This window comes from Ostrinia nubilalis, chromosome 5, assembly GCF_963855985.1.
Source record: "Ostrinia nubilalis chromosome 5, ilOstNubi1.1, whole genome shotgun sequence".
NCBI lineage: Eukaryota > Metazoa > Arthropoda > Insecta > Lepidoptera > Crambidae > Ostrinia > Ostrinia nubilalis.
The window spans coordinates 16919113-16932785 of NC_087092.1; the positions used below are offsets into that span (position 1 = coordinate 16919113).

The window sequence follows — 13673 nt, forward strand, 5'->3', positions numbered from 1 at the left end:
AAGTTTGAATTCACACTCTTGTAATTTTGTCAATACTGCACATAGTGTATCATATGTTTGTTGTAAATTTTTTCCTTTTATATAGATATTATCAATGAATACAACAGTGTTTGGTATATTAAGCAACTTATTTGTCATCAGTCGTTGAAATGATCCTGGCCCTGTGCTTACACCATATGGTGAATATTTATATTTATATTTTCCTACCTCTGTTACAATAGTTGTGCAGTTTTGGCTGTCAGGACTAAGACGTGCCTGTAAATACGCTTCTTTGAGATCTAGTTCGCAGTAATATTCCCCGTGTTTTAAAGAATTCAATATATCTTCTATATGAGGTAAAGGAAAGTGATCGACTTTTAAACATTTGTTAACTGTAAGTTTATAATCCCCACAAAGTCTTACCGATCCGTCTGATTTAAGGATAGGAACCACTGGTGTGCCCCATTCACTTTGTTCAACTGGTTCAATTCTATCGTGGTCCAAGAGCCTTTTAATTTCATTATTTACTTTTTCCCGAAGAGCAAATGGTACTCGACGAACTGGCAGGCATATAGGTTTTGAATCAGGTTTTAGTTTTAGGCTTATTTCTTTACCCTTAAAATTTCCCCAACCAGGGCTAAATACTTCTGCGAACTGGCTCTTTATGATTTGTTGTGCGTCTGAAACAGATTGTACCTTGTTAATTCCAAAATAAAGGTCATTGTTTATTTTAGGAGGCCACAATTTTAATTGTTGCAACCAATCACGACCTATGATTCGAGGACAATTGTTTTGTACAACAAATACATTTAAATGTTTACATTCCTGATTAAACATTACAGGTATATTTGAAATTAATCCTAATGGTTGTGACACACTTTGATCAAAATTTTTAAACAATATTTTACAACTTTGTAATGCATAGTCTGGTAAGAATTTGTTTTTATCACATAATGGAATGACAGTAACATCAGAACCTGTGTCAAGTTGGAATGGTATATTTTGACTATTCACATTTAAGGTTATAAAGTGTGGTGGTATTTTACTTACACTATTAAAAGTATATGTCTCATATTCTTCATATAGATTTTTAATAGAATCAATTGCCTCCTCATTTTCTTCTATAGGCTTTGAAGTCTCCAGTTCCAAAATGTTGGTTTTTCGTTGCTTTCTTTCACACATTCTGAATATGTGTCCTTGTTGACCACATTCCGAACAATATTTATTTCTTAGAGAACACTCCGCTTTCAAGTGGTTATTTTTACCACAACAATAACACTGCTGGTTCTTTGGTCTGTAACTTTTCTGTCCCTTGGTTGTTGTTTGTTGTTTTGTCCTTTGGTAATCCTTTTGTTTATTGTAAAATACTTCTGAGGTTTCAGGTGAAGGGTCACTGAGCATCAGGGCTGCTTCTATATTTCTAGCACATTCGATACAGCTTTCTAGTGACCTGTTGTCTGCATTTTTCATTAATTCGTATTTAATAACCTTTGATGTAACGCCATCCATGAATTTTTCCTTGATTTGATCATCTGTGTCTTTGAAGTTGCACTTTATAGCCAATCTTTTCAGATTCAGTACATAGTCCTGTATTTTTTCATTAGGTAACTGGTTACGTCGCCTAAATTCAGCCCTTTCAACAGCCGTAGATAGTGGTTTTCCATACTTTTCTTTCAACTTTGAACATAGTTCTTCATATGATAGTTTGTTTGGTTTGACAGGGCTACATAGACACTGCAGGATTTCAAATACTTCCGGTGCTAATTTTGTTATTAACAGTGGCACTTTCTTTTCGTTTGGAATGTCATTGACTATCATGAAACAGTCCAGTTGTTCCGCGAAGACGTCCCATTTTTCACCGGCGAATGATTTTATGTCGCCGCACACCGCCATTTTGTGCTCCGTGATTTTGGAAGATTCTTTAACTTCTTTGATTTTATTCTCTCGATTTTGTGATCTGGTTCTGGGCCTCGTAAGTAACGATGAGCTGCTCTACCTACTTAGAAAGAAAAAAAACTTACAAGTCAAAACGCACCGGTTTATTGATAACGCGGCCACTTCGCGTTGTTTTTGGAATTAAATCTTTGCTAGAAGTGTCTGCGTTATTAGTACTAGTATTCTTACTACCGTAGTTATTACTACTACTAGAATTAGTAAAAGAATCAAAAGTATCGTTTAAATCATGGTCACCAATGTACGTTATTAATACCCGATGTACGTAATTATATTAATATACGTTATGTTCAGGTATATTATTGTTGTTGTCCACTTATAAGTAATGTCCACTTTATAAGTTAAGTCCACAAAACGTACGTCAGAAGGTTGGAACAGTAAAACATGTGATTTCTTTAAAGGTGTAATTGCGACTAAAATAAAACTGGCGGGCTCAGCCGCCGACACATACAAGGAACAGTATAACTATTGTTTTCTATTGTTGATTGTATTGGGCAATGATGTGGGGACGCAGGACGCTACTCAATACGCTCTGTTCATTCATAAAGTTAATTTATTACTCTGATTAATGTGTACCTACAATATTATATTTTCATCTTATTGATTTATGAAATATTGTATGTATTGATATAATATTATGTTGACACTCTATTGATTGAATTAATGTATATTGATAATAATATATTTATTTACGCTCTATTGATTTAGAAAATGTATAATGAACTTAATCAGTAGCTAATCTAATAAATGTACCTAAGCGAATGTCATGATTTAACATTATCAAAATGTGTACTAAATTACAATTTACATAATTAAGTTCATGAGATTTAACTATGTATAATTTTTTATACCACTAAGGAATTAATGTACCAGTATTTATTTCAATTATTTAATCGGATCCACTATGTTTAGTTATTTTCATTTTTCTTAAATAAGTGTGCGTCGGGAGACAGCACAATATCGGATGGCCGAATGTCATGATTTTTAGAATATATTGTTATTATTTTAGTGAATTTAAAAAAATGTTACGATTTTAGTATATATTTTAAAGTTAAAAAGTGGCAACACTGTTAAAAACTTCAATCTTGTTTGGCAAGGAAGTGGTAATGTGGAGGGGATAGAGAGGCTTGTTGTAGGCCTAGAGCTCACTCAGAATCATTACTCCACAGATGAGACAGGGACAGATAGGAAACGGCCCTATGATTGGTCCGTTCATAGTAAAAGTTCCGGCATCTATGGACTTCCATTGGGTAGCGCTAAAAAAAAAAAAAAGATCGTAACTTTTTAATAACGACTGCCTTAGCGACGTTGCAGTACCGCTTTAATATATTTTATAACGAGTAACGTTACCGCACCAATAACGGTACGGGTACATTATTATTTCGAATTATTTATAGAAATAAAAAACCAAATACATAAGTTTTATTAAAAAATTTATTTCATAAAAATACAACTTAAAAACTAATGCATACAACTATCGACAAAATTACAAAGGTGGTCCTATCTTTTGAGCACTTGAGTCTGAACATGAAGTACATCTTAGAATTATCTACACGTTCGAAGATAATATACCAAGCGGATGATTTCTTATTCCGTAAGGAAAATTACAAAATAATAATGGAATAAAAAATCATCCGCTGAACTCGATAATTATAAGTAAGCACCATAAACTTAGGAAACTATGAAATACTATTAGTAAGTAAAACTATACAGTCATTAATTCACAGAATCATCAACTGTAGGTTTTTAAGAAAAATAAAAGAAAACCTACCGCGCCAATAGAAAATAAAGTCTAGTTGGGCTTTATTTTCATCAATAACATTGAGACTGAACTATTTATGACATAATATTTAGTAACTAGCTGCTGCCCGCGGCTTCACACGCATGAAATTTAGTTTGTCAAAGATCGTCATAAATTATACAGGGTGGAACTTTGTAATGCCACCTGTAGGGAAAGTACTCTTAATACTGTAGATAGAAAATTTTACTCAAAGGAAACATTCCTTTATTTTTGTAAAGAAAGGGAACTGCATTCAAAGATATTCTGGGTTATAAAGTATAATACTGCAGTTTCATCAAAATCCGTTCAGTAGTTTTTGCGTGAAAAAGTAACAAACCTGTTAACATTCAGATTCCAGACGTCCATACAAACTTTCGCATTTATAATATTACATAGTACGAAGTAGGATTTGAGTAAATCTATCTTTAATTGCCAAGTAAGTAAATGTTAAAGACTCTTAGTTATTTTATCTCTGTTTGAGTCAATTTCAGTCATAAAACCCATTATACAAAAAAAATTAAGCCCGGGATGAACCTTAGAGAATTAAACCTCCTCTATGAAAGGGATGAACACTGGTTTAAAATTACATTTCCATCGTTCGTTTCAGCCAAATGACGTCCACTGCAGCTGGACAAAGGCCTCCCCCAAGGTTTTCCACAATGAACGGTCCTGCGCTGCCCGCATCCAGGCTCTTCCCGCGACCTTTACCAGATCGTCGGTCCACCTAGTAGGAGGCCTGCCCACGCTACGTTTTCCAGCCCGTGGTCGCCACTCGAGAACTTTCCTGCCCCAACGGCCATCGTCTCTACGAGCTATGTGCCCCGCCCACTGCCACTTGATTTTAGCAATTCTGCGAGCTATGTCGGTTACTTTGGTTCTCCTACGGATCTCCTCATTTCTGATTCGATCACGCAGGGAAACTCCGAGCATAGCCCGCTCCATCGCCCTTTGGGTGACCTTGAGCCTTCTTATGAGGCCCATAGTAAGCGACCACGTTTCGGATCCATATATCAACACTGGCAACACACACTGCTCGAAGACTTTTGTCTTGAGACACTGCGGTATTTCGGACATGAGTATATGGCGAAGCTTCCCGAACATTTCCATACTAAATGTCAATTTTACCTAGAGTTTAACTTATTGAAATAAATAGGTACCCACCATTGAAGCCAACAGAACAGAATAATATAAATTAATATTAACTTTTTGCAATAATTGTTTACAAAATTTCAAGCGAGCGAACATTTCTATTGTCGCTGACTATAAATCCTACTATATTATAAAGGTTGTGTAGATGTTTGTTACTCTTTCACGCAAAAACTACTGAACGGATTTGGTTGAACCTTTACAGTATTATTATTTGTAATCTAGATTAACATATAGGGTATAATTTATGCCAATCTGTGGCACTAAATTTCACGCGGGTGAAGCCGCGGGCAAAAGCTAGTTATAAATAAATGGTACCTAATTCTGTTTACAATAAAAATGATGATTACCTGTAATTGCGTAACACTAGACAGCCATTAACAAAATGAATCATTTTTACCGTATTTGCATGTTTATAAGAAACTAGCTGACCCGGCGAACTTCGTACCGCCTGTAAAAATCCGGTTATAGCCTATCTTCATTAGGGAAAATAAAGGATTCTAATTGTGAAATAATTTTTCAAATTGGTCCAGTACTTAGTTTCGGAGCCTCTTCAATACAAACAAACAAACAATCATAATATGTCATCTTATAACTAAAATTTGTGTAGAAAAAAAAATACTACGATTTTCTTTAACTTGCGTAAAACTATACAGCCATCAACAAAAGACATTATCTACTATAAGGTAATGAAAAAAAATTACCTACTTAACAGTACAATTTTCCATAATAAATTATGGTATTAACAAGTAATTATCAGTTTCCAAAAAAGTGAATAATCTACTGCAAGTTTCTAAGAAAAAAAAGACGACAGTAAAATGTACCCTAATAGATTTATAAATTATTTTTTTATACAACAACTACGATTTTCTTTGACTCAAGTAAAACTATACAGCCATTAACAAAGAAATTCACAATAAGTACATTCTTGAGGCAAAAATAACAAAAAACTTTAGTTAAAAAACTATACACTGGGCCGGAATCTGAAACAATTTGAATTACATTATTATGATTCTTATTACAAATAATAACAGACTGAATAAGCGGTTTATAATAATAGAAAAAGAACTCAAATTGGCGACTTGTACCCGCACGTGATGTTTGTCGACGCTTATTCCTTTCATATTAAACCAGATTCAATTTGGTGTAACATTTACAATATTATTAAGGATAATACTACTACATACTGGGTGACTCTTTAAGGTGTTGCCATTTTTTATGAGCGACTCAGAATTATTAGTAAGTTAATCGATTTATCCATGAAATCACAGTCATTATGGCGCACGAAAATAAACCTTTAATGCCTTTACAACTTAAGGTATATGCACATGCGCATTATCAACAGATTATAGAGCAGTAGCGTAGTCAATACTGCGTTACCGCAACATATTTATGAACAGCTTATGATTACATTTGTCTGAATTTGTTTTAGATTTGTATGATCGTTAAAACGCTTACAATATTTTTTTAAATTGGCACTGCACTTATATTTATGAACTCGACTGTACATAATTTACATTTAAATGATATTATTGAGCGTTTGTCAAACCTACCAAATTTGGGGCTGTATCATTGCGGCAGTTTTTTCACTCAATACCTTCATTTTCTTGATCGTTGACTAGGCAAAATAAATATGTGGCGCAATAGCTCATACGCTTTCGGGCTCCGTTTTAAAAAACCAAAGAGTCCACCTTTTGTTTGTGTGTACCGCCTCTGCTTGATGGGTTTATTTGCAAGCTGAACCTGAAATAATTAATAACAATAGTATAATACATGTATTAAACATATTATAAACGCTTACTTAAAATTAATTATCTACTTTGAAAAAAGCATCAAAATATGTAACTGAAATACTTAATATTAATAATTTTAGAAGAATACTAGCGGCCGCCCGCGACTTCGTACGCGTGGATCTCGTTTTACCCTCTTCATGTATCTTACGCGGTTTAAATTTTTTCATACAAATGTTTTTTCCCGCTCTTTCCCGTTCACGTGGGAATTTCAGGAATTCCTTTCTTAGTGCATCTCTACGGTACCTAAGCTACGTCCCTTCCAAATTTCAAGTGCCTAGGTTTAGCCGTTTACGCTGTGCGTTGATCTATCTTACGCGGTTTAGATTCTTTCATACAAATGTTTTTTCCCGCTTACTCCCGTTCCCGTAGGAATTTAAATAAATTAAATACATTATTATGATACCTTAGGACGCAGCAATAATATTATCCATAATGACAGATGTGGCTCTGATGTAGATGGCAGGATATAGTTTCTGAAATATTTAATAAAACATAATTAAAATTTATTACACAATTAAAAAATTAGCATAAAATAAACCTATAAAATTAATTAAGTATGATGGTATAACCTGTGTTATAACTATGTAAAATTAATTTAAAAAGATAGTTTTATAAGATAGAATACTGCAACCTCTACTAAATATAAATATATTGGCAAAATCCTGTAAAACTTAATGTACAATTAATTATCATACAAAACAATATAATTTAAATAACTCAAGAAAGAGTTTTCTTTGCAGAATTAATGTAGGTATTGCTTACAAAACATTACAAAAGAAAAATTACTATCACGAAAAATCAGTTTAAATTACGTATTGAAATTATAAATTATGTTCAAAGAATATTGTAAGTGACTCATCAATTTAAAAGTACTTAGGTATTATTTACAACTGAGTTGAACATACCTTCACTCACAGCATTATCTGGCAACAACATTGAATTGAAGTTATCTCTATTAGCAGCTAGAAAGAAAAAAAATATAAATAATCATCTATTGCAACATCCTGTATTGAAATCTTAAATGTTAAAATTAATGTTTCAATTTTTAGTGGTAAGTTACCGTGTCAATAATATAATTTATGTAAGGTGCCTAATCCAAACAAATAGAATAAGGATAATTTGTTTTATTGAAATGTAGTAAAATATCTCTTTCTATTTTAGTTTTATTGACTAAGATTGATCTTAAAATAAAAGTAATACTTATTAAGAACATTGTTTACTTTTTTAGTCAAATCAAAAAATTAAACTTTCTTTATTCGTATAGACTAATTAAATTAGTACTTGCAAAACACTTTATGGTTGAATCTAGGTATATACTTACTTTAACTTACTGGATGACCTGATCAGCAACAGCTTGGATGGTCGCCGAGATGTTATTATTTTCTTCATGGATAAATAAAAATAGGACATCCATTCATCATTGTCATAACCAATAGATTGTTTTAGATTTATTTATCCTCAAAATGTGATTGGCAGACCTGAAACAAAAATCAGTCAGTTCAGTCCTAGGGAAATTGCAGCAAATTTTATAGCAATTTGGAAGGTTGTTTAATAACCTAAAAATATGACTTGCCTTTCTTTGACGAAGTTGCTCCTTTGTCATAGTTCCTCATAAAGGATTTGCAGGCAGGAGGAGGTACTGTATCCTTAGAGCCTGCAATGCTTCATCACGTGCTAGAGAAAAAACCCTGGACTTGGTGGACGAGCAACCAGTCACGATGCATTTGGTGATAATAAGAAACCATCTTGTTTATACGGTAAACAATGTAAATACGGTAAAATGACCATTATTTGTTTGCTTTTATTTCCGAATATTTCGGAATCAAGATTTTTTTCTCGGAATTTCGAAAAGAATTGAGTGAATGAATGATTGATTGAATGAGCGAGCAAAATCAGCGAATGAATGAGTGGATACTGTCCTGTCAATGTCATTAAAATGACAGTTGACGTAAAGGATGCTCTTTTTTTTTTTAATTGGCCCAATCCTACAGGCTATGTTTGCTGAGATTATGTGGATGCTCCTAGAAATGACATTTGACTAACCATCTGTCAAACACTATGGCGTTTCCACCCCGTGCATTACTCTGTTAGCTTCGATAGAACTCAGACCACTTGACGAATCTATGTCCGATAGCTGTTATAATAATTATTGTGAGTTAAATATTGAGTAATTGAAGTGTAAGTGTGTAAGTGGAAATATACTCGAGTTTGGCTGGAATAAAGTGGTTTCTTTTTAATCAGTGCAGTGTTAAAAGTTAAAAGGCGTTCGTCTAGATTAAAAAAAGAACGTGATTATTCTCGTAGACAGTGTCGTGATAAAAGTTAGTTAAACGTCGGGTTTGTTCGAATATCGAATGCCGCCGTTAAATGAACGTGTGCATCGATTGAGTATTGAGTATCGAGGTAGGTCACCTAGGCGATGTGTACGCACTCCGCGTCGTAGTCCTATTGGGAATCGTGAATATTCACGTAGCCCTCATAGTGGTTTTTGTAGGCGCTGTGACAGTTCGTACGGCCGCCGCCATAGCTCGCGCGACGATGTGTTTGGGAAAATTTCGTCGCGAATTGACTCGTTTGAGGGTGGATTGCAACCGTAAGTGACACCGTTCAATGTTTTTCTGGAGCTTGTTTGTGATGGAATCGTTACGTTTCTCATTTGCGGCAGTATGGGCAATAAAAAGGGTGGCACTGCCCAAAGGAAACTAAATACGGAGAGTGCGGTCCTACAGCGCGACGCGACTGCGAAACCGTCACCGTCGACACCGGATGATGGGAGGAGTAAATAGGCTTGTGTAGTACATGTACTATGTACTGATAGGAAGCAATTCCTTTAGTTCACTTTAGTACAGCCGATCACGAATAAATAGGTGTGAACGAGACGTTAAATTGGTGACAAGCGCGCGCTTGCGAGATGGATTCGGCTCTGTGAGTGTGTTGCGAGTATTTTGCGACATTGCACTTAAAGGTTTTTCGTCCGATCTGATTAAAAAAATCAGTGTACTAAAATGAACTACCTAACTACATTTTTGACCAATTGTAGGTACTAGTTCGGAGCGATCCGTTCAGTGTCCGAGTAAGAACAAGCTTAGTAATAAATATTACACGTTTTGTATTGGTCATTTTGTCGATTCTCGCTTTCAATAGCAGCGTTGGGGGATTCGAGTGGGAGGCGGTCTTCAAGTGTGTTTTTGCTTAGAGTCGAATCCCAGCTCAGTGGCATAATACCCGCAATATTAGTGTAAAAAGTACCCGTTAATATTTTGATTGACAGCGGGTCGGACATTTCGTTAATGTCCTAATCGATGGCTCCTACGTATACTGGCGTAAGTGAAAAAAGTAAATTTTACAGGAGAGCCATTTTAGTGGCCAGGACCATATTTTTGGGTCATATCTTCTGACCTACTAAAACGAATTTAATGAAATTTCACATTTAGCCTTAACATGTAATGCTTTTGCTACTGCTGTTATCAATTTTTATATTTTTCTTATATATTTTGAGATTTTACGCATTGCCCTTTTACGTCGTCACATTTCTATAATTTCATGTATATTGTTCAACGTAAATAGACTTAAATGACAACGTAAATATAATATTTTAAGCGATTACTCTCTTTATTTATGCATGTAATTATTTTAATTGTTATCATGTGCTATATCAATAATAAATCAGTTAGAAAAAGTTGCTTAATGTATCGTTATTACGTTTTAACGCAAATACGCCCATATACTGTGCTCGAGATTTAGTTAGGTCTTTTAACATAATGTGTCATATTTTTAAAAATTATAAATAACTTGAAAAATCGAACTGCCTAAGGCGGGAATTGAACCCACGATGCCTTAGGCAGTTCGATTTTTTCAAGTTATTTATAATTTTCAAATTAGTTTGAGATGCGACTCTTAACGCTAAAAATTAAATAACTATATAATGTGTCATAATTTATAAATAAAACAATTTGCTAAATATTTTCATGGCTTTATTTAAGATTTGGATTATAAAAAATATATATTTATGTAAGCAACTACTCGTATAGATTGACGAATCGTATGATTGGGCTTTATACGTGGCGTAGTTTTGCACATACGCCTATTTGCCTAAAATTTTATTTTGTATCTAATGGAAAAAAAATTTTTTTTTCTTACTGACGTTATAGATTAGAGTAAAATGAAATCATTTCTTAAATAATTGGAAAAAGGCGTAAGCGGCAGTTTCGTCTTTATACGTAGGAGCCATCGTAATCAGTTTTGAAGCGTTTTAATTTTATTTTAATAGAATCCCGACTTATCGTGTGATGCGAGGAATCGGAAGTCAGGAGGTCGAATCAACTTCGTACCTACGTGACGACTTTTCAAAATCTTGTAAGCAACGCGATGGTTCTTGTGGTTTTCGTGATGGATCACAAGACCATGTCTTGGTGAAAATTTTGGTTTGACCAAACAAAATAATTATGTAGTGGGTAACCTCCCCACGTCTTCGTCAGTAGTAGGTACTACCGTCGACTCCAAATCAAATCAAATCATTTATTGCATTACATGTGTGGTTTGACAATATCGCGCCCTGACCCTGAGTGTCGTGCGCTGCCTTTGCTGGATTTCGAGAGGCGCATTCCTGTGGATGCTTTGGCCCCGGGGGCGTGGAGCAGGAACAGCAACTACCAGGGAGGACGTAGTGAACAGGAATATTGGTGCTTTGTCTGGTTTGCTACAAACAAGGTCCTGTAACTTTTGCCTTTCTTTTCTTATCTACCCTTGTATACTCACGGACATTGCCCGCGGGTGGCGTGACCGGAGGGAGTGGCGAGCGTTCGGCGAACGAACAAGCAATGTTCGGTTCGCGAGCGAACATCGAAGAAGACGACCCTGACGAATATGTGCATAATTTTTGATATTTGATGTGCAGAGGAAGGCCGAGCGTGTATTTTGAAGTGAACGTGCTGCCCATACAAGTTTAAACGGGCGCTGGCGCATCACCGCTATGACTTGGAGTTGCTGGCTGGGTCCTGCATCGAAAAACCCACGAGGCCGCCGAGCACACGGGCCTGCGGCGCGGCGAGTGGACTCCAGGGGCTTGCGGAGCATTCTTGGAGGATGGCGAATCTTCACTTGACATGCAAATACGGCCTCTGTCAGTTTCTGGCTTTGTCCAGGCAGACGCTGACTGGTTTTTAATACCTGAAGCGTAGTGTTGACTTTGACATGCAAATACGGCCTCTGTCAGTTTCTGGCTTTGTCCAGGCAGACGCTGACTGGTTTTTAATACCTGAAGCGTAGTGTTGACTTTGACATGCAAATACGGCCTCTGTCAGTTTCTGGCTTTGTCCAGGCAGACGCTGACTGGTTTTTAATACCTGAAGCGTAGTGTTGACTTTGACATGCAAATACGGCCTCTGTCAGTTTCTGGCTCTGTCCAGGCAGACGTTGATGGTTTTTAATACCTGATGCGTAGTGTTGATTTTGACATGCAAATACGGCCTCTGTCAGTTTCTGGCTCTGTCCAGGCAGACGTTGATGGTTTTTAATACCTGATGCGTAGTGTTGATTTTGACATGCAAATACGGCCTCTGTCAGTTTCTGGCTCTGTCCAGGCAGACGTTGATGGTTTTTAATACCTGATGCGTAGTGTTGATTTTGACATGCAAATACGGCCTCTGTCAGTTTCTGGCTCTGTCCAGGCAGACGTTGATGGTTTTTAATACCTGATGCCTAGTGTTGATTTTGACATGCAAATACGGCCTCTGTCAGTTTCTGGCTCTGTCCAGGCAGACGTTGATGGTTTTTAATACCAGATGTGTAGTTTTGATTTTGACATGCAAAGACGGCCTCTGTCAGTTTCTGGCTCTGTCCAGGCAGACGCCGCGGGTTTTTAATACCCAAGGCGTAGTGTTGGCATGCAAATATGGCCTCTGCTGACGGCAACGGGGTAGTAAGCACATTATGAAAACTTTGGGCCACTTTTGTGCTTACTGTTCTAACTTATCTACGGAAAATAGCATTCCGGAGCTATTATTCGTAGGACTAGTAATTTTCTTTCACTAATTGTTTTTATTTTATTATTCACTATCTGAGTTTAGTTAATTTGAACGTCAGTTTGGGTCTCTTATCGCAATCACATGAGTGCACGCATGGGATTGTGCTAAAAGGCTGTGATCTTTCTAACATTTGTGAATTTTAACTTCAAGAAACGACGGTTTCACTTTGGTTCCTTGTAACTGTCATACATTGAACATACACCACTGACATTCCAGATGATTACCATGGAACCGACTAACATTTGTGAATTTTAACTTTAAGAAACGACGGTTTCACTTTGGTTCCTTGTAACTGTCATACATTGAACATATACCACTGACATTCCAGATGATAACCATGGAACCGAACATGGATGAACCAACCTGGTGAGGGTCAGCCTCAAGCTGCACCTCAGGGCTCCGAGCATCAGCTTCCTACGGACCAGGGCTGCGATGACCAGCCTTTGGCGGGTCCGAGCTGCGCAGATCAGTTTTCAAACGTCGGGGAGGTTATGCTGCGCGCGGAAGAAGCCGTGGCTGATGGGGAGCAGGCAGCGGTCGAGGACGCCGCATGATCAGGAACGGCCGTCTTAGAAATAACACCCGCTACGTCAGCGTGACGTCATATCGTTCGATCCTGTTGTCTCTGTCTTAGAGAGGGAAGGCACGAGAAAGCGGCCGCCCCGCGCACCGCGACACTTTGCTCGAGCGCTTGGCTGTGACGGACGTTCTCTCGGTTCAGGGACTGTGATATTTGTGACCTAGATCATTATTTCTGCCATAGGCATATTTCTTTATTACGTTAATTTGATTTGTGGAATTATTGGTTTCGGTTATACGTAATAAATCGATATCTGCTGGTGCCGTACATTACTTTTAAAAAAGCACTCTCACCTCTGATCCTTAAGAATATTTTATTTTACATAGTTCAGTTGTTTCTTTATCGCCTAATACAAAAAAAGTTTTTGTACCTGATATTTTTTATAAAAATATTTTGATGAATCCAATTACGTTCCC

At 36.4% G+C, this 13673-nt stretch overlaps 1 protein-coding gene and 1 long non-coding RNA gene across 2 annotated transcripts; both read right to left on the reverse strand.

The window, feature by feature from the left end:
* Positions 1-604: 604 nt before the first annotated feature.
* Positions 605-3087, reverse strand: LOC135072306 (uncharacterized). The gene is made up of 2 exons (XM_063966239.1): positions 1030-3087; positions 605-659 (listed from the first exon to the last, which is right to left on the reverse strand). The coding sequence occupies exons 1-2, from the start codon at positions 1870-1872 to the stop codon at positions 642-644; spliced, it is 861 nt and encodes a 286-aa protein (XP_063822309.1). The 5' UTR covers positions 1873-3087; the 3' UTR covers positions 605-641.
* A 261-nt stretch (positions 3088-3348) lies between these two features.
* On the reverse strand, positions 3349-8655 carry LOC135072058 (uncharacterized). Its single transcript, XR_010257350.1, has 6 exons — positions 8225-8655; positions 7973-8129; positions 7557-7613; positions 7055-7124; positions 6412-6601; positions 3349-5841 (listed from the first exon to the last, which is right to left on the reverse strand). It is a non-coding gene; the product is annotated as an uncharacterized LOC135072058 (long non-coding RNA).
* Between the last annotated feature and the right edge of the window lie 5018 nt (positions 8656-13673).